Consider the following 21060-nt stretch of genomic DNA (forward strand, 5'->3'; position numbering starts at 1 on the left):
AAAGAATATAACCATCTTCCAAAATTTGAATTATGATTGAAATACATTTGAATTAGAATACAACAGAAAAGAACAGAATAGAAAAAAAGAAAAGAATAGAAAGAATAGAACCATCTTCCAAAATTCAAATTTAGATTGGAATACATTTGTATTTGAATAGAATAGAAAAGAATAGGATAGAAAAAAGAATAGAATAGAATAGAAAGAATATAACCATCTTCAGAAATTCAAATTTCAAAAAGAATACATTTGAATTTGAATATAATAGAAATCAAAACAATTAAAATAGAAAATAAAACAGTAGAATATAATGGAATAAAAACCATCTTCCAAAATTTTTATTTCAAATAGAATAAATTTGAATGGAATTTAAATTTAATTAAAACAAAACCAAAAAAGATAAAATAAAAGCAGATTAAAATTTAGCTTTAAGTTCTGTAATTTTTGCCAACATTCTGTCTGGCGGATCACCTGATAAAATGGGATTTAGTTTGTGATTGCATTGTGGCCTCCACCTAGGACAAGGTCATGTGACAAGATGAGTTAAGTCAGCACGGGGCGCTTGCTGGGAGAGAGGCGCAGTAGAAGGTCATTGGAAATCTGGATACTCCAATTATACTTTATTTTTCATGAAATAAGATGTAAGCCCAGCCAATAAAATATTGGCTGAAGCTGTATGGAGAGAAGACGGGGAAAGTGATGAGGAAAGGTGAAAACAGGATTTGATGGAAAACATGACAGCTGTTTAGGATACAGAAAACAACCTAAATCCCATCCGGTCACACATGGACTTTACAGCTGAGCTCCAGGCACAAACATTTTCATTGAAAGATAATCATTCATAGCGACAAAGAATATCAATCAATTTTGTGTGAGCCAAATACCTTTGTAAACCCAGATATTACCTTGTAATCGCTGTACATAGCTGTGCAGAGAGAGCAAAGATGTGGGAGGGGCCCAGCAGACTCCACCCACCACAAGCTGCCCTTAGAAAACTACAGGAGGGGGAGGAGACAAGACCAGTCCCCCTGCACAAGGAGAGAGAGCAGCAATGACCGGTCTTTATTACAAGAAGGGCCTGCACAGAGGGACTCTGCTGGGCACCCTTGGATGTAAGGGGGGAAGCTGATGGGCACTCCTGGATTTAAGGGTGTGATTCTGTACTCTTGAATGTAAAGGGGGGAAGACTCTGATGGGCACTCCTGGATGTAAGGGGGGGTGGGGGATGACTCTGATGGGCACTCCTGGATGTAAGGGGGGGGGGTGGAATGTCTCTGATGGGCACTCCTGGATGTAAGGGGGGGAGGAGGAATGACTCTGATGGGCACTCCTAGATGTAAGGGGGGGGGGGGGGGTGGGGGGAGGAGTGACTCTGATGGGCACTCCTGGATGTAAGGGGGGGGGGGAATGACTCTGATGGACACTCCTGGATGTAAGGAGGTGGGGGGCTGTACTCCTCCTGGATGTAAGGGGGGTCTCTGCTGAGAACGCCTGGATGTGAGGGTAGAACTCTGCTGGGCACTCCTGGATGTAAGGGGGTGGGGAGGGTGTACTCCTGTATGTAAGGGGGTGGGGAGGGTGTACTCCTGGAAGTAAGGGGGTGGGGAGGGTGTACTCATGGAAGTAAGGGGGTGGGGAGGGTGTACTCCTGTATGTAAGGGGGTGGGGAGGGTGTACTCCTGGAAGTAAGGGGGTGGGGAGGGTGTACTCCTGGATGTAAGGGGGAACTCTGCGGGGCACTCCTGTATGTAAGGGGGTGGGGAGGGTGCACTCCTGTATGTAAGGGGGTGGGGAGGGTGTACTCCTGGATGTAAGGGGGTGGGGAGGGTGTACTCCTGGAAGTAAGGGGGTGGGGAGGGTGTACTCCTGGATGTAAGGGGGAACTCTGCGGGGCACTCCTGTATGTAAGGGGGTGGGGAGGGTGCACTCCTGTATGTAAGGGGATGGGGAGGGTGTACTCCTGTATGTAAGGGGGTGGGGAGGGTGTAGTCCTGGATGTAAGGGGGTGGGGAGGGTGGACTCCTGGATATAAGGGGGTGGGGAGGGCATACTCCTGGATGTAAGGGGGGACTCTGCTGGGCACTCCTGGATATAAGGAGGGACTCATTCATTCATTCATTTATAAAACAGATTTTTTTCAGCCCACAAATATTAGTAAAATATACAATAAACCTTCATACTAAGAATTTGTGAGATCTCTGATCCCGCTGTTGGGACATATAGAAATGATTTGCATGGCTCCGCCCACTGTCATGGAATGAGGAATATTCCTCCTATTTTATGAGATGAGATGAGACCTGTGAGAAGCGTCTGTCCTAGGAAGACTTTGTGCTCCTCATAGATCTTATGCAAATGGTCATAATGAATATGCAGATTAAATTAGTAAAAGAGTCCCCCTCAGGGGACATTAGGATGAAGTGGTTCTATATCATCTGATGCCATCCAATTCACCGAACGCCCCCTCGCCCCCTCACCCCCTCTCCCCGTGTCACTCTCGGCAATCAGCATTTGCTGCACCGAAAGATTTTTTTATCAATACAGGCAAGACCCCCATTGACATGTAACCGCAATGCCTCTCTATGTAATTGGGATTATGGCAGCCTGCCGTGTCGGGGAGCTCTGAGGATGAAGAAGGGGGAGGAAGAAGAGTAAACTATAAGGATACAGACAAAGCTCTCACCATCACCAGGTGGATCAATTGTAAGTTGAGGCCGGGTTCATATATGTGCGGCCGCAGGTCACAGCACGGGGTCCGGTGCATTTCTGTTCTCCGTTTCAGGTGAGAATCTTTTTGCCTGAATTCGCACCTGAACCTGGACCCAAACACGCACAGGACCTTTTTCGGAATGCGGACCACGGCTACCCCGGACATGTGTGAATCATCTCCACTGAGAGCCGGTCACACTTGCCTATCATTCTAATTGGATGTGGGCTTACACGGACATGAACTTTAATGGCATTCCAGTCTTAGTCCACAGGGTTCAATATTGAGTTGGCCCACCCTTTGCAGCTATAACAGCTTCAACTCTTCTGGGAAGGCTGTCCACAAGGTTTAGGAGTGTGTCTATGGGAATGTTTGACCATTCTTCCAGAAGCGCATTTGTGAGGTCAGGCACTGATATTGGACGAGAAGGCCTGGCTCACAGTCTCCACATTAATTCATCCCAAAGGTGTTCTATCAGGTTGAGGTCAGGACTCTGTGCAGGTCAGTCAAGTTCCTCCACCCCAAACTAACTCACCCATGTCTTTATGGACCTTGCTTTGTGTACTGATCCAAATAAATTGGTGGAGGGGGGATTATGGTTTGGGGTTGTTTTAAGGGGTTGGGCTTGGCCCCTTCTTTCCAGTGAAGAGAACTCTGAAGGCGTCAGCATACCAAGACATTTTGGACAATTTCATGCTCCCAACTTTGTGGGAACAGTTTGGGGATGGCCCCTTCCTGTTCCAACATGACTGCGCACCAGTGCACAAAGCAAGGTCCATAAAGACATGGATGAGCGAGTTTGGGGTGGAGGAACTTGACTGGCCTGACCTCAACCTGATAGAACACCTTTGGGATGAATTCGAATGGAGACTATTAGCCAGGCCTTCTCTCAAACATCAGTGCCTGACCTCACAAATGCCCTTCTGGAAGAATGGTCAAACATTCCCATAGACACACTCCTAAACCTTGTGGACAGCCTTCCCAGAAGAGTTGAAGCTGTTATAGCTGCAAAGGGTGGGCCAACTCAGCATTGAACCCTACGGACTAAGACTGGGATGCCATTGAAGTTCATGTGCGTGTAAAGGCAGGCGTCCCAATACTTTTGATAATATAGTGTATGTGAACCTGGCCTTAGGAAGGAATTCCCAGCAAGCACAGGTAGAACATGCAAACTCCATGCAGTGTCCTGACCGGAGTTGGAACCACGGACACCAGTGCTGCAAGGCAAAAGTGCCAACAACCACAAAACCACCATGCAGCCAAATGAATTGATTGGCTGCTTGTGCGACTTCTCCCTTTCCTAGTCTGAGCTCTGCTTTGCAGAGGCTGCAAGAGGCCGATACCAGAACAGATCCAGGTAGTTGCACAGCTTGTACTTAATGATGTATTAATGATTACAGAGCTGGATTCATTTGTGTCTTTCATATCTGCCTGGAGGTCAGCTTTAAATTAGCGAACGGAAATTGGAAAATTGGAAGCAGACGTTCAGCACAGTGGAGACAGATAAGGAGAATATTTAATGCTAGTTCCACAGTAACCTTTCCTAACACAAACAGGAGCACGCCGAGCACAGCGCTCACAGAAGCTGCGTCCGTTCCAAAAAATCGCAGACGCGTCCTAAACGCCGCCAAACTGAGGATTTTCCCAAAGGGATTCTTCTGTCTGTGTGTCACCTGCAGCGTCCGTTCATATCCCCCCCCCCCCCTTTCCATCGATTTACCAAAAAATAGCAAGTTCAGTAATGAGTGGCAGCTGTCCAAGTAATGTGACAGGAGTGGGCGGGGCTACTAATGAAGCGCGGACAGACGGACATCATATGCTGCTGACAAATCCCATCTAAAATTACAATTCCAGGCACCAAGGTAGAGAAGTTTCCACACAATCTCTGCAGCCGTGCTAAATCAGTTCACTTCATATACAATATTATTGAGTTCTATGTAATTCACTGCAGCAAGATTCCAGAGGGCACCTCACAGGGTCACTGGGAAAGTACTTCCTGAAGTCTTTACGGTGTCCCTTCCTTTCTCTTTAAATTCTGAATTACCAATTACAGTCAAACTTCCCTAGGCTAGGTTCACATCTCTGCGGCTGGGGCGCACATGCAAAACCACGCAGTGAAACGTGCTGCAATTTAGTAGGCACATGTGAGGTGCCATTACTTCTTACCGGCACCCCCTATGCATCAGCAATCTTGGTGTGCTTTTGCGTTTGCCAAACCACATGGTGCTGTAGCCCCATGTAGTTTAGTGCTGCAAGATTTTAAAAAAAGGGTCGGCACTTTTGTTCCCCGCGTTTCTGTGAGTAGGGCAGCCCATTGAAATGAATGGACTGCCCTATACACAGGACACAGCTGCAGAGGTCTAAACCGGGCCTAAAGTGTTACTAAACCCAGGAGCCTGCATTCACTATATCTGGTCTCCCACAGTACACAGAACATGGAAATGCAATAGTTTTAGGTAATATAAACTTCCTATAGGCATGCGCAAGGGGTGTGCCAGGTGTGCCTGGGTACACGCTAATCACTACGTGTGGTGCTGATTCCCCCTACTGCCTGGGCTTCCCCCATGTTGGCCCCTCCCCCCAGAGCATCTGGCTTCCTTCCTCTCCTCTTCCCCAGCTGCTGTGGAGGATGTTTTTAGGATGGAGAATGGGGGAAGGGGCCACTTAATATATCATTTAACAGCTCTTTCCTTTTCTAAATGAACACAGTGAACACACTCACTCACTAGGTTCATTCATAACTGAAGCATAATAAATTGTGTTTACTATGCTTCAGTTTGTAAATGAACAGGAAGCCACTCAGCACAGAGCACATCCCAGTCATTCACTGTCCAGTGCAGCTGAGGCTGCAGAGAAAGGCGTGTGTGTTGGAGCTTTGGGGTGCACACCCTAATTCATGGATCCTCAAACTACGGCTCTCCAGCTGTTGTGGTCTCTAGTAATGATTGGTAGTAGGTGGAACCATCTCCCGATCGTGACAGCCAATCACAGTGTTCACACAGTCAGGCAACCCTCCCGCCTCTCAGGCATAATAGCCCACTTAAAGGGACATCGGGCTCCTTCCAGCTTTGGCACCAAATCTTTTTGACACCATCTAAGGTCTTGCCGCCCATATTTTGGTCATCGCGTATCGGTATCGGCCGATATTTTAATACATTTGAAAATTTTTAATTTTTTTTATTTGACAGGTACTGTTATGGAGGGATCTGGGGGGTCTAAAAGACCCCAAACCCCTCCTCTGCACTTAAAAGCATTCAAAACGCCAAGTTTGGCTGTTTTGAATGCTGTCATTTTTTGAATCTGGTGCCAGACAGTACCCGGAAGTGATGTCATGACATCACTTCCGTTTTTTTTTGCCATGGAGACCCGATCAGAGCTGAATGCGGCTTTGATCGGGTCTTCGGCAGCAATGCAGGCTGGTTGCCTGGGTCTCCCGGTGGGATGGGAGGGGGGTGGGGGACGTCCCCTCCCGCTCCTTGTAATGACAGGCGAACAGCTTCTCAGCCAGATCGGTTGTCATTACAAGACAGCCGACAGTCGGCTATGGACGCCTGTACCGGGGGGATGCCTCAAGCTCTTTCCGAAATATCGGCCACCTTGGATAGTGCAGCTCGACCCTCGATATATCGGCTCTGCCGATAATCGGTCGATCTCTACTCTATAGAGTTATATGCTTTGTTCATATTTTATGTCTGAGGTTTACAACCACTTTAACTGCCTGGAAGGCGGGAAGGTCTGCCTAATTATGTGAACACTGTGATTGGCTGTCACAGTGGTCACCCATAATGAACAATACCATGGCCACTATGGGCTCAACTCTATGAAGGCCATGGTATTGGAATAGGCCATGCAACAACCTCATGTAGGTGTGATGGACAGGTGTTCATAAATTGTATGGAATATGTTGGCCCCAATCCACAAAGAATTGCAAACACGATAGCAAATCATGGTTTATAATACATTGACAAGCTTTGATAGGAAGTATTTCCATAAGCCGATCTCTTCCCTATGTATCTCAGAAAATCAAATCCAGACACACACACGCCTTGGGAACGCGGGGCCCTCGGGGTATCGAAATACCAAACTAAACCTTTCATTTTTACAGCGAGAAAGAGCCCATTATATCCATCTTTCCCAGCATGCCCGTCTCCAGCGCTGTCACAGCAAATCAGAAGAGATAACCCGCGTGTTGGATATTTATAACGGTGACAAAGCTGCGATCCCACAAGTACATGTAGAACGAGGCGCAGCTCAAATAATAAGAGGAAAAACACAACGCGGAGGTGCTAAATATTTAAACAGGCAATAGCTCGGATTTTTTTTCTCATCCCCAGCAAGCGGTACGGCATAAAACTCGACTCCTGTTCCTGGATCTCTGGGACAGTCGAGGAAAATCCCACAGAGAGCCATTCTATAATAATAAAGGATGACACTTTCTGCATGGAGTGTTCCTCTCCGGTCTTGTATTTGTCTAGGGGCCCGAAACGGATCCATCTGTTGGGTAAGAAGGAGAGTGGACAGTGCTTGGGATGGTAGTGTCCCCCCTTTGTCCAGTCACCACTATATGTCAGTTAGTAAGAAATGACTAAGCCCTAGTGAGTGGGGCGAAACGCGTCTGAAGTTGTGATTTACCATTTGACTGCACTGGTTGGTTGGGCAGAGCGGCGATCCCTTACGCATATATAGTTCGTAAAAAATGTTACTTTTCTATATACAGGATTCTAAGACATATCCTTGCCATATGGAGTGAAGGTCTTTCATTTGGCGGAAACCCCCTCTTTGCCCCTCAAATGTCCTCTACATAGGCAAAGCACAGGCACTCTTTAATGCCTACCCCACCAGCAATACATTCCCCTGTGACAACAGGGGTGTCAAACTCCACCCTCACCAATACCTGACAGACAGCTAGTCATCTATCCCACCGCTGCCACCAATACTACAACAGGGGTATCAGATCCCACCGTGATGCCACCAAATTTGCAGAATGGGGGTACTGAGGGTAGAGGGACAAAGGAGGCCAACCAACACATGAGCTATCACTGTACATTGCAGATCCTTGAAAATCAACCAGCACACTGGCAGATTGTTGGAAGAACCCCAAATTCTCCAGTCCAGAGACAGGTAACAGCCAAATAACACTGCACATGCTCTAATATCCGTCTTCAATATTTTTAACACACCCCCGTTGCTCCGTTCAGCCAATAGAAGCAAAGAGATAGATCCAGAATTTCAGCATATGAGGGGGCGGTACGTGTGAATTATTCCCCTCCCACATGCCAAAAGCTGATACTTGGTGTTTTGCCACAAAGACAGCTATTGCTGTCACATGGGGCAGGAAGAGAGTCCATTGACATTGAAAAATGTACACAATCTTAACAATCATTAAATAAACTTTGAAACGCGCCCTCACTGACCTTTCTAGCTGCAGGTACTGTTTAGCAATTCATCCTCACTAGATGGCGCTGACTATCATAGGAAACAGGTATGCTCCTCAGTGCCATCTACTGGTCATAACCGTGTTTTACAGCAAAGACACCCAGCACTGTCACAAAGGGAGGGGGGGGGGGGGTAGCAGATAGAGTCCATTCCACTTTGTAAGCTCTACGTCACAACACTGAACTTGCAAAGAATATTGCCAATAATCGCATGTAAAAAAATTGACAGGCTTGTTGTACCCAAGTCGTTAGATGGATCAACTTGGGTACAACCAGCCTAAGGATGGATGAAATCTTGGTCAGTCCCTGATGAATCGGCTGATATTCGATCCATCTATGGCCGGCCTAAGACTTTCTACAAAGTTACCTTAGCCTAGGCAAAGTCACTAAGTGAAGCTCAAGGGCAGCTTTTTCATGATAAAAGGTGGAGCTTTTCTGAAAAATGATACTGTTTATTGTAACACGTTAGGATTTTATTCAAGTAAAGTTACTGACAGGTCCACTTTATCCAAAAATGTAAAGCAAGACAGAGAAATGAAGGGGTGCTAGAACCTGTCTGGATGGCTCCAGGTGTGCTGTGCCCTGGAACTAGCATTGTGTCCTAGACTCAGCCATTGGCAGCACTAGATGGAAGATTTAGCTGTGACAATCATTTCAAGGATACCATCAAACAAAGCAACATTGTAAAACAGTTTCAAGGGTCAACTTGCTGCTGAGGTTCTATCTACACCCACATACTATTCACACTGTCCTTCTCAGAGCACCATGAACTACAACACACCATTACAACATGGCAGAGAAGTTGAACGGCAAGCACTTCTTTGTATTGTATAAATCGATATTCAGATAAATCGCACCCTGCGACACCCGCAGGATATTCATACAGAAATGTTACAGAATCCAGAAATGTGAAACAATAAAGTTGCCGTAAGTCAGAAACAAGTGACATTTCTGTTATTCAATATTATCTCCACAGACCCTCGTGGGTCCCCTTACCTGTCAGGCTGGACTCCATTTTGAAGATGTCAGAGAGTCGGGTGTTGACGGGTTCATATGGAGAGTTTTCCAGGAGCTCATTCCCTGCAAAAGATAAAACGCCAAGAATCAGATTGTGATGCCAGACAGTCCAACTCCCCCACCAGCTACTAAGATCTCAGTCACATAGATAGTGATTAGTTGTGTTGTCCACCCTATAGTGATGGACCTCTAACCCTAAACCTAACCCTAATGCCCTAACCTTATGCAGGTCGTGGACTTTGGTGGTGGATCCTAACCATAACCCTAAGGACATAACCCCAGCCATGTCTTCATGACCTATAGTGATGGATCCTAACCATAATCCTAAACCTAACCTCCTAAACATAACCCTAAAGACTTAACCCCAATCATGTCATGACCTATGGTGACGGACCCTAACCATAATCCTAAACCTAACCTTTTAAACATAACCCTAAGGACGTAACCACAATCATATAATGACCTATAGTGAAGGACCTGAACAATAATCCTAAACCTAACCTCCTAAACATAAACCTAAAGACTTAACCCCAATAATGTCATGACCTATGGTGAAGGACCCTAACCATAATCCTAAACCTAACCTCTCAAACATAACCCTAAAGACTTAACCCCAATCATGTCATGACCTATGGTGACGGACCCTAACCATAATCCTAAACCTAACCTCTTAAACATAACCCTAAGGACGTACCCACAATCATGTAATGACCTATAGTGAAGGACCTGAACCATAATCTTAAAACTAACTTCCTGAACATAACCCTAAAGACATAATCCCAACCATGTCATGACCTATAGTGATGGACCTGAACCATATTCTTAAATTGGCCATACATGGATTGAAATTTGTCTGGTTCAGCAGGGACTGGCTGAATTTCAATTCATGTATGGGCAGGCTGGTTGTACAGAAGTGGATCCATCACCCTGTGGGTTTTCCCCGATCCTGTGTATTCTGACGGTGGCAAAGTTTCCCGGTGTCAGAAAACAATGACTCATCAGGAAAGATTACCCCATTCACCTCCAGTGTGTGGATGGGGGGAGTTAGGTCATTTTTGTCTGTTCATCATGCAGGTTGAACAAAAAAAATGATTAATGTATGGCCAGCCCTAAACCTAACCTCCTAAACATAACCCAAGGACGTAACCATAACCATTTAATGACCTATAGTGGTGGACCCCAACCATATTCTTAAACCGATCCTTCTAAGGATAATTCTAAGGAGGTAATGCTAACCAGGTCATGGCCTGTAGTAGTGGACCCTTATCTAATCCTAAACCTAACCTCCCAAGGCCTTAAACAGATTATGGCTTAGAGTCCATTCACACTGCCGCGATTTGTGAGGCGACTTGTGTGCCCTCAAGTCGCCCCAAGTCGCTTGACATAACAAAAGCAATGTTAATCAATGAGTGCCGTCTTAATTGTCACTACTGAAGTCGCTCCGACTTCAGAAAAGGGTCCTGTACTACTTTGAGGCAACTAGTATCCGACTTGTCCCATAGACTTCAATGGGAGTCGTCTCCTTATCTTATTTGAAGCGACTTGTGATCCGACTTTCCATGAAGAAGAAGGAAATTTATTAGCCAGGCATTCCCCACTGGACTCCAGAACCAGAAAAAAAAAGATCGTTTGTCCAGAACCAGAAAAAAAAGATGATTTTTCTTAGAATTTTTAGTAGCACAGGGATATGGCTCCTCTCTTTTACACCTGGGCGTTTTTGTTGTAGGCGTTTATTGGGCATTTTCTGGGCGTTTTATTTATTAGCCAGGCATTCCCCACATTCCCCACTGGACTACAGAACCAGAAAAAAAAAGATTGCTTGTCCAGAACCAGAAAAAAAAGATGATTTTTCTTAGAATTTTTAGTAGCGCAGGGATATGGCTCCTCTCTTTTACACCTGAGCGTTTTTGTTGTAGGCGTTTATTGGGCATTTTTTGGACGTCTTTGGAGGCAGGCATGACATCTGAACTTCTGTATAGGGGTATATATACACACACACATAAAACGCCCAAAAAATGCCCAATAAACGCCTACAACAAAAACGCCCAGGTGTAAAAGGAGCGGAGCCATATCCCTGCGCTACTAAAAATTCTAAGAAAAATTATATTTTTTTTCTGGTTCTTGACATGCTACAGAGCTGAAACTTCACAGGTACACCTTTTAGACCCCCCCAGACACTAAATCCAAAGAAATCCCATTTTTTTTCCATTAATTTTTTTCAATAATTGGCTCCCTATCAAAAACGACAATTTTTAAGAACTTTTTTTTGTGTGATTGAGCATGACCCAGAACCATCATATTCTGATTGGCCAAATACAAAGTCGTACAAAGTCGTCTTTCATACAAGTCGCGCCGAATACGCGTAAAGTCGCGCTGAAAGTCGCGCTAACAAGTCGCCTCTTATGAGGCGACTTAGAGGTCGCGGCAGTGTGAACCGGCTCTTATAGTGTAGGACCCTAACCATGATCTTAAACCTAACCTTCTGAACTTAACCCCAAGGATGTAACCTTAAGTCATGGCCTATAGTGGTAGACCCTAACCATAATCTTAAACCAAACCTTCTAAGCATAACCCGAAGGATGTAATGTAACCAGGTCATGGCTTGTAGTAGTGGACCCTTATCTATTCCTAAACCTAACCTCCCAAGGCCTTAAACAGATTATGGTTTATAGTGGTGGACCTTAACTATGATCTTAAACTTAACTTCCTGAATATAACCCTAAGGATGTAACACTACCCAGGTAATGGCCTACAGTGGCCGACCTAAACCACAGTCCTAAACTAAACTCCGAAACATAACCCTAATGCCAGACCTATGGTGGTGAACCCTAAATCTAATCCTAAATCTAACATTCTAAACCTAGCTAGCTGATCTTAGGCTTTCCCTTCAGTCTTGCACAGTCGTACAGGCTCCTCTCCCATGCTGAAACGTCTTAGACCGGCCATGCAGGGTTTGAATCTGCTGAACCGGCTGAGATTTGAACCCTTAATGGGCAGGCTGAATATACCAAGTTGACCGATCGATCAACTTGGATACAACCAGCCTGACAGATTCGCTTGCGAGTATCGCGAATGTCTGCTATAGATGCTAGCGATAATCACTGCCTTCTCTCGGTGGGGACAGCTTTTCCCATCTGCCCCCCTCGCTGGGAGAAGACAATTGTTCAACAGGAGGGAGTCCCCTGCCAATGAGGGGAGACATGCAAATCACTTTCCAAATTCACACCGTCTATGGCCTGCCTAACTCTGTTTTTGCTGCACACTGTGTATTAGAAGATGCAGCAAATCAGATAGAGCCTGTCTCATTTCCTGGCTTGAAGACATCCAGCATTATTAAAGCGGTAGTATCCCGCTTTTTTGCACTTTTAACTACAGGTAAGCCTATAATAAGGCTTACCTGTAGGTACAATTAATATCTCCTAAACCGGCACGGTGACGTCATCGAGTGACATCATCGCGGCTCCGGCCAATCACAGCACCAAAGCCGCCGAACCCAGAAGAGACGCCGTGGGATCATGTCAGCGCCCGCAGCGGTGTCCGGGGGGTCCGTGTCGGGGCTTCGTTCTAAGGTAAGTAATTCATAATGAGCTGGTATGTGATGCATACTAACTCATTATGCCTTTGTCTTGCAGGTTTTTTTTTTTGGGGTTTACAACCGCTTTAAGGCCTGTTCCTCCCTCCCCAGACTATCCCTGGCCCGCCCCTTTCATTCATTGCATTTCAGTTCCTTCAATCATGGAGGCTCAGCATCATATGTGGGCGTTACCTAGAGTGACCTTCATGCAAATGAAGCCTGCCTAGGGTCAACCACTGACAGCCACCCATCATGTGATATTTGCATAATTTCTCCCAGGAGCCAACCCACTGCTTGCATCAGGATTGAGGGCTCCTGGGAGGAGTATTGAGTCTGGGTGTTGTGATATTTTCAGAAAGCACCCTTCCAGCCCCCCCCCCCCACCAACCATGATCTGCCTGCATCATATAGAGAAGCACAGGGACCCAGTGATGACATCACTGGGCCTAAAATAAGGTATTTCATTAAAATGGAAAGGTTTTATTTAAATATCATTAGCTGGTTGATGAGAGAGAAAGAAGGAACCAGGAAAGGAAAAATATTGGCAGAAACATCACACATCCAGGTCAGGTTTATATGTACTGATGTTCGCTGTGTATGGGGGAGGGTTGGGTGGGGGTGTCAGTTGTTCTATCTGTAACTACAAATCTGTCCATTAGCCACCACTGCGGGGACTGTCTGTGCGGTGAGATGCAGGCGGCGGCGGAGTACAGATTGCTGTGTATGTCGGGGATTGTACCGTCCTCTGTTACACAATGTAAACACGTCTGCCGCATCGACTGCAAGGTAAATGTATTGATCCTGTATGGGGAGAGGCCTGGATCATCAAAGCACAGCAGTCTCTCTTCTATTCCAGGATGAGCCCTGATCAATGCTGCAAAATGATGCTTGTACTGGGGGGAGGGGGGGGGGGTTCCTCCTCAGTAACCTGCAATACAAGACTATTACCCTGGTAAAGAAGAACTCCACGATAATCAAATATTGTCTAAAGAGTCCTGTGTATTCTTCCTGGAATCTCGATGTGCTTTGTGTATTTCTTCCACATCTGTGCAGTAATCCAGTGAGAGACTTTTCCTGTAATAAAGACCGCTCACTGCTGCTCTCTCTCATTGTGCAGGGTGACTGGTCTTGTCTCCACCCCCTCCTGTAGTTTTCTACAGGCAGCCTGTAGTGGGTGGAGCCTGCTGGGCCCCTCCCACAGCTCTGCTCTCTGCACAGGCTGTGTAAAGTCTATTAAAGTCTATGGCAGGGGTCTTCAAACTATGGCCCTCCAGTTGTTTAGGAACTACATTTCCCATCATATGTAGTCATGCCTGTGAATGTCAGAGTTTTACAATGCCTCATGGGATGTGTAGTTCTGCAACAGCTGGAGAGCCGTAGTTTGAGGATCCCTGGTCTATGGGAACGAGTCGGATGGAAGTTGCCTTGAAGTAGTACAGGAAACTTTTATAAAGTCGGAGCGACTTTAGTAGTGCTATTTAAGACAGCTCTCATTGACTAACATGGGACTTCACAGTTACGTGACTTGGGGTCTCAAAAGTCAGATCCCAAGTCACGGCAGTGTAAACCAAGCCTAAAGCTATATGCCGAAACGCATAAGCTGTTTTTACTGCACTATCCTGTAGCTGAATGACCGCTTGTGGACCGGCCGCCTGCTATGTACTGTGGACGGGCGGCCCACACAGACAAAGCGACGCACCCATAAGACACTGCCTGCTTCAGGGTTCAGGGTGTGCGTGTGCACCTCTCCGCTTAAACCCCCCCCCCCTTTCCATCTGTCCGTTGGGATTGTACACAGTGGAAGCATTTCAGCAAGTCCCGGCCAATGATTCACAGCCGAGACCTGCTGATTGGCTGTGGACAAACACAGACCAGAGCTCTGTGTTGACATTCAACACAGAGCTCTGTACAGAGGGAACAATCTCTCTGTTTCTCATTCCTGCAACACAGTGATGAGAAACTTTGAGATCTATTAGTTAAAGCAGCGCACTGTACAGACATTACACATTATTAGTCACACAGTTAACCTTTTGATCGCCCATAGATGTTTACCCCTTCCCAGCCAATGCCATTGGTACAGTGACAGTGCATAATATTATCACTGATCACTGCATTAATGTCATTGTTGATGTGAGTGTCAGTTAGTAAGCCCCCCCCCGTGTCAGTTAGTCAGCCCCCCCCAGTGTCAGTTAGTGTCAGATTGTCCACCACACTATACACCTGCCGAAAAATCGTTCGAAAATTTGTCATTTGGTCCAATCGGCCATTTTTCCTCCAGTTAATGGGCACAAATAGAAAATCATTTTCAACTTTTCAGAGCCAAAAAATCGAAGGAACAGTTCTGAAAATATGCCGGCCGATCGATAAACGAACGATAAATTAAAAGGTTAATGTGTTTCTCGGCACGACCTGTTTGCACTAGGCATATGTGACAAACTGAATTCATTTATGTCCACTGAACGATTTATCTTTCGAAATTCGGTCATTACATGATGGCACGATCGTCTGCTCTCAGGGCCGATTTTTCGTTTTTCGAAAATGAGTTTGCCCGATATTTCGGCAGGTGTATGGCCACCTTTACAGTCCCATTATAAGTCGCTGATCACCACCATTAGTAGTATAAAAAAAAAAAATCCAGTATATATCCCATAGTTTGTAGGCGCTGCAACGTTCACACAAACCAATCAATATACACTGATTGGGATTTTTTTTTATCAAAGACATGTAGCAGAATACATTTTGGCCAAAATATATAAAGAAATTAGATTTATTTATTTTTTTGGATATGTTTAGTAGCAGAAAGTATAAAATATTGTTTTTTTTTTTTTTTCAAATCTTAGTGCCGGTTCACAAGAGATCGCATGTAATTCAGAGCGCACTGCTCCTAAAATCACATGTGATGTCTGTGCGGTGCAAATTCAGCCATACAGTTTGTATGGCTGAATTCGCCCCGCAATCGCACTAAAAGACGCGCAGGACCCATTTTTTGGTCCACAGCAGAATCGGATCGTGGTTCACACTAGTGCGATACGATTCCTGTGCGAACTTACAGATCGCACTGCGTTATGCGATCTGATCTGGGGGTGTCGTTAACATTTAATTGACACCCCCAGAGTATCGCATATGGCAGTGTGAACTGCCAGGGGTGCGGATGCGATGCGGGAACACGCTGTATATTGCAGTGTTCCCGTATCGCAGAAATGTGAACCGGCACTTATGGTCTTTCTTAGTTTATATTGCAAAAAAATAAAAAACCCAGAGGTGATCAAACACATCAAAAGAAAGCTCTATTTAGGGGAAAAATTGTATTTGCGTACAGCGTTGCATGACTGTGCAATTACCAGTTGAAGTAGTGCAGTGCTAAACAGCAAAAAATGGCCTGGTCATGGAGGGGGTAAAATCTTCCGGAGCTCAAGTGGATAAAGATTTCATCATGGATGCATGAGTTGCCCGCTTTTTTCATCTATCTTCGGAAAAATAAAAAAAAATTCAGCCAGTGCGTCCAGGAGCAGCGGTGTTTTGGCAGAAAAAATGCTTAAAGCGGAGTTCCGGGCACAGAAGTCATTTTTCAACAAACATACCCCCGGGACAGTCAGGGCTAGTACATTCCACAATGGCTAGCCTCTGATCTGTCCCGGTTCGCACTTACCTTTTAGAAGAAATACTCACCACAGAAAGAAATTTCTTCCACAGCGTTTCCATCTCTCTTGTGGTCAGCTGAAGCCGGCGCGGTCCTCTTCTGCGTCTTCTTCCGCGTCTTCTTCTCCCAGAATGCGCCTGCACCGGCCCCTCTCGTCACTTCCGGTGCGGCGCCGCATTCCTCCAGAAGCTGTTTAGCAGGGGAATGCGGCGTCGCCCGGAAGTGACGAGCGGGGCCCGGTGCCGTCGCATTGATTCCTGAGAGCGATGACGTTCAGCTCCCAGGAATCAGTGCAAGCCCGGAAGAGACGACTGAGCCTCGGCACAGAGGGAGGAAGTGAAGAATAGGTGAGTATCTTCGATCTTCAATTACAAGGTGAGTAAATAAAAAAAAAAAACCTAACTATCCAATTCCTTTTCAGGTGAAGGTGTAGAAGCGGACGGGCACAAAAAAAATATTGATTTTGTGCCCGGAACTCCGATTTAATGCATGTAAATGCATGTGTACACTAAACGCGTTTAGTGCTTGAGGAATATAGTGTTACTAAACCCAGGAGCCTGCATTCACTATATCTGGTCTCCCCAGGAGCCTGCAGTCACTATATCTGGTCTCCCCAGGAGCCTGCATTCACTATATCTGGTCTCCCCAGGATCCTGCATTCACTATATCTGGTCTCCCCAGGAGCCTGCATTCACTATATCTGGTCTCCCCAGGACCCTGCATTCACTATATCTGGTCTACCTAGGAGCCTGCATTCACTATATCTGGTCTCCCCAGGAGCCTGCAGTCACTATATCTGGTCTCCCCAGGAGCCTGCATTCACCATATTTGGTCTCCCCAGGATCCTGCATTCACTATATCTGCTCTCCCCAGGAGCCTGCATTCACTATATCTGCTCTCCCCAGGAGCCTGCATTCACTATATCTGGTCTCCCCAGGATCCTGCATTCACTATATCTGGTCTCCCCAGGAGCCTGCAGTCACTATATCTGGTCTCCCCAGGAGCCTGCATTCACTATATCTGGTCTACCCAGGAGCCTGCATTCACTATATCTGGTCTCCCCAGGAGTCTGCAGTCACTATATCTGGTCTCCCCAGGAGCCTGCATTCACCATATTTGGTCTCCCCAGGATCCTGCATTCACTATATCTGCTCTCCCCAGGAGCCTGCATTCACTATATCTGGTCTCCCCAGGAGCCTGCATTCACTATATCTGGTCTCCCCAGGATCCTGCATTCACTATATCTGGTCTCCCCAGGAGTATGCAGTCACTATATCTGGTCTCCCCAGGAGCCTGCAGTCACTACATTTGGTCTCCTCAGGATCCTGCATTCACTATAATACAAAACAAAGAAAGGGCGCACCAGCCTAGCGCATTATCCTCAGCAGGTTTATTGGAAATAAAAAGATAAAAATCAGCTACTCACAAACAAACGTAAAAGTCAAGCTCATCAGTTCCATACAGTAGCATCATAGCAGAAGTCCGATAACTTCATGAAAGCAGAGGGCTGACGCATTTTCGAGGCCGTGCCTCTTCCTCAGAGCCTCCTGCATTCACTATATCTGGTCTCCCCAGGAGCCTGCATTCACTATATCTGGTCTCCCCAGGAGCCTGCATTCACTATATCTGGTCTCCCCAGGAACCTGCATTCACTATATCTGGTCTCCCCAGGAGCCTGCATTCACTATATCTGGTCTTCCCAGGAGCCTGCATTCGCTATATCTGGTCTCCCCAGGATCCTGCATTCACTATATCTGATCTACCCAGGATCCTGCATTCACTATATCTGGTCTCCCCAGGAGCCTGCATTCACTTTATCTGCTCTCCCCAGGAGCCTGCATTCACTATATCTGGTCTCCCCAGGAGCCTGCAGTCACTATATCTGGTCTCCCCAGGAGCCTGCATTCACTATATCTGGTCTCCCCAGGAACCTGCATTCACTATATCTGGTCTCCCCAGGAGCCTGCATTCACTATATCTGGTCTTCCCAGGACCCTGCACTCCCTATATCTGGTCTCCCCAGGAGCCTGCATTCCCTATATCTGGTCTCCCCAGGAGCCTGCATTCACTATATCTGATCTACCCAGGATCCTGCATTCACTATATCTGGTCTCCCCAGGAGCCTGCATTCACTTTATCTGCTCTCCCCAGGAGCCTGCATTCACTATATCTGGTCTCCCCAGGAGCCTGCATTCACTATATCTGGTCTCCCCAGGAGCCTGCATTCACTATATCTGGTCTCCCCAGGAACCTGCATTCACTATATCTGGTCTCCCCAGGAGCCTGCATTCACTATATCTGGTCTTCCCAGGAGCCTGCATTCGCTATATCTGGTCTCCCCAGGAGCCTGCATTCCCTATATCTGGTCTCCCCAGGAGCCTGCATTCACTATATCTGATCTACCCAGGATCCTGCATTCACTATATCTGGTCTCCCCAGGAGCCTGCATTCACTTTATCTGCTCTCCCCAGGAGCCTGCATTCACTATATCTGGTCTCCCCAGGAGCCTGCAGTCACTATATCTGGTCTCCCCAGGAGCCTGCATTCACTATATCTGGTCTCCCCAGGAGCCTGCATTCACTATATCTGGTCTCCTCAGGATCCTGCAGTCACTATATCTGGTCTCCCCAGGACCCTGCATTCACTATATTGGGTCTCCCCAGGAGCCGGCAGTCACTATATCTGGTTTGCCCAGGATCCTGCATTCACTATATCTGGTCTCCCCAGGAGCCTGCATTCACTATATCTGGTCTCCCCAGGACCCTGCACTCACTATATTGGGTCTCCCCAGGATCCGGCAGTCACTATATTTGGTCTCCCCAGGATCCTGCAGTCACTATATCAGGTCTCCCCAGGAGCCTGCATTCACTATATCTGGTCTCCCACAGTACACAGAACACGGAAATGCAATTATTTCAGTAAATATAAACTGCTAAATACCTTTTCTCATCAGCAGTATACAGCAGTCTTGTGACTTCTATCAATGTCTGGCTAAAGCTTGTAGGAGGAATTTTCCTTCTCTTCTGACTGTCCTATGAGGCTACAGGACCCCTGGCCCTCTGTCTGGACAGTGCTGATTGGCCCTGTGCTGATCATATGCACCCTCCACCAAGAAAAAAAAACTCTCTAGCAATACACACCAAACTGAGCATGTGCAGAGTGGCTCCAGGGCTCTGTACTATCAGGAGATGGATTGGGGACTGCGGAAGAAGGGGAGGATCAGAAAGGATTGCAATACAGAGGATTTACCCCTTAGGTTGCACAGTGAGTATAACAAGCATGCTTTACTGCATTTACACACTGAGTTTACTGTTGTGGGTTTAGTAACACTTTAGTTCATTTCAGTGGCCAGAATAAACTTTTATTCTTGAATTAACGCCGAAGCAATTGAAATGCGTAAACGCACTTAAACGCGTTCCATGCATTTACAAGCATCAAGTGTTTTTTTTTTTTTTTTGCCAAAACGCTGCTGCCAGAAGAAAAGGCGTCTCTGAGAGATAGCAAACCATCCAGTGTGCATGAGGCCTAAGAAACTAGAAAGAAGAAAAAACCTTTTTTATGGTGGTCATACACTATACCAAAAATCACCTGAAATTCGGTCATTTGGACAATTCGTTCGTTTTCAGCCAGGTAATGAGCACAAATCTGTAATTGGTTGTGGCGTTTTTGAGCCAAAAAGCAAAGGACAAGTTTGGAAATTCTCTGCGGAACGAACGATAAATTGAAAGGTTAATGTGTTTCTCGCACAAAAAAGGCTTCATTTATGTCCATTGAACGATTTATCGGTCATTACATGATGGCAGGATCGTCTGCTCTCACGGCCGAGTGTTCGTTTTTTCTAAAATGAGTTTGAACGATTTGTCTTATAGTGTATGGCCAGCATTAGTCCCACTTCACACTGATGCGATGCTGGAAACCCTGCGATTCAGTTCTGGTTCCGGCATCGCACCTGATTCGCACACTGGTTTACACTGACATCTGCGACCTGCTGTGGGTGTCAATGTAAAGGTAATGACACCCCCAGATTGGTTCTCAGATTGCAGATTGGTTCGCAGAGTGTGAAATGGTACAGAAATCGGAATACATGGGTGTCAATACCAATGCTAAGATTTTTTACCCATTTATTTATTTATCACTATTCCTTGTTTTGAGTTTAGCGTGGGTTAAATTATCACTTTATACCAATGCGATCCGATTCCAGTGCGAACCAAAAAAGGGTCCTGTACCATTTTGATCCGAACGTGATGTGAATTCAGCCATACAATCTTTATAACTGAATTAGCATTGCACAGATGTGATCTGCACAGCAGTTGCGGTGCGAATCACATGCGATGTCTGGCATCGCACCAGTGTGAACCGGCACTAAAAGAAAAAAAAGTAAACTTTTTATTGTCCTGGGGAAATGGGCATTTACCAGCAGTATGATAGAGATGATTACGCTGGCATGGCTGAATGCAGCACATGTGGCCCCTGGGCATGAGGAGCCCGGGCCCCCCCCCCGCCCCCATTCTGAGCCCAGCTGAGACAAAGCTGGGAGATTAGAGTCTTCCTTGAGGATCTTCCACCAGACAAAGGAGACTTTACAGACATGATGGATGGACTCGCAGGCGGGGAAGCTTCTGGCAAACTTTCTTCAATGCTCTTTTTGTAGGAGAAGAAAAAAAGGAAAGAAAACGGGCTGTCCTGCGAG

General features: G+C 46.3%; 1 protein-coding gene across 2 annotated transcripts in view; it reads right to left on the reverse strand.

Annotated features, from left to right (window-relative positions):
* GFRA1 (GDNF family receptor alpha 1) overlaps nucleotides 1-21060 on the reverse strand; it is a 285945-nt gene that overhangs the window by 219520 nt on the left and 45365 nt on the right. For both annotated transcript variants that reach the window (XM_082267955.1, XM_082267954.1), the window contains exon 3: nucleotides 9136-9219. In XM_082267955.1, coding sequence (XP_082124081.1) covers nucleotides 9136-9219 — 84 coding nt within the window. The remainder of the gene's footprint in view (nucleotides 1-9135; nucleotides 9220-21060) is intronic.

This window comes from Pelophylax lessonae (genome assembly GCF_965119305.1).
Source record: "Pelophylax lessonae genome assembly, chromosome: 9".
NCBI lineage: Eukaryota > Metazoa > Chordata > Amphibia > Anura > Ranidae > Pelophylax > Pelophylax lessonae.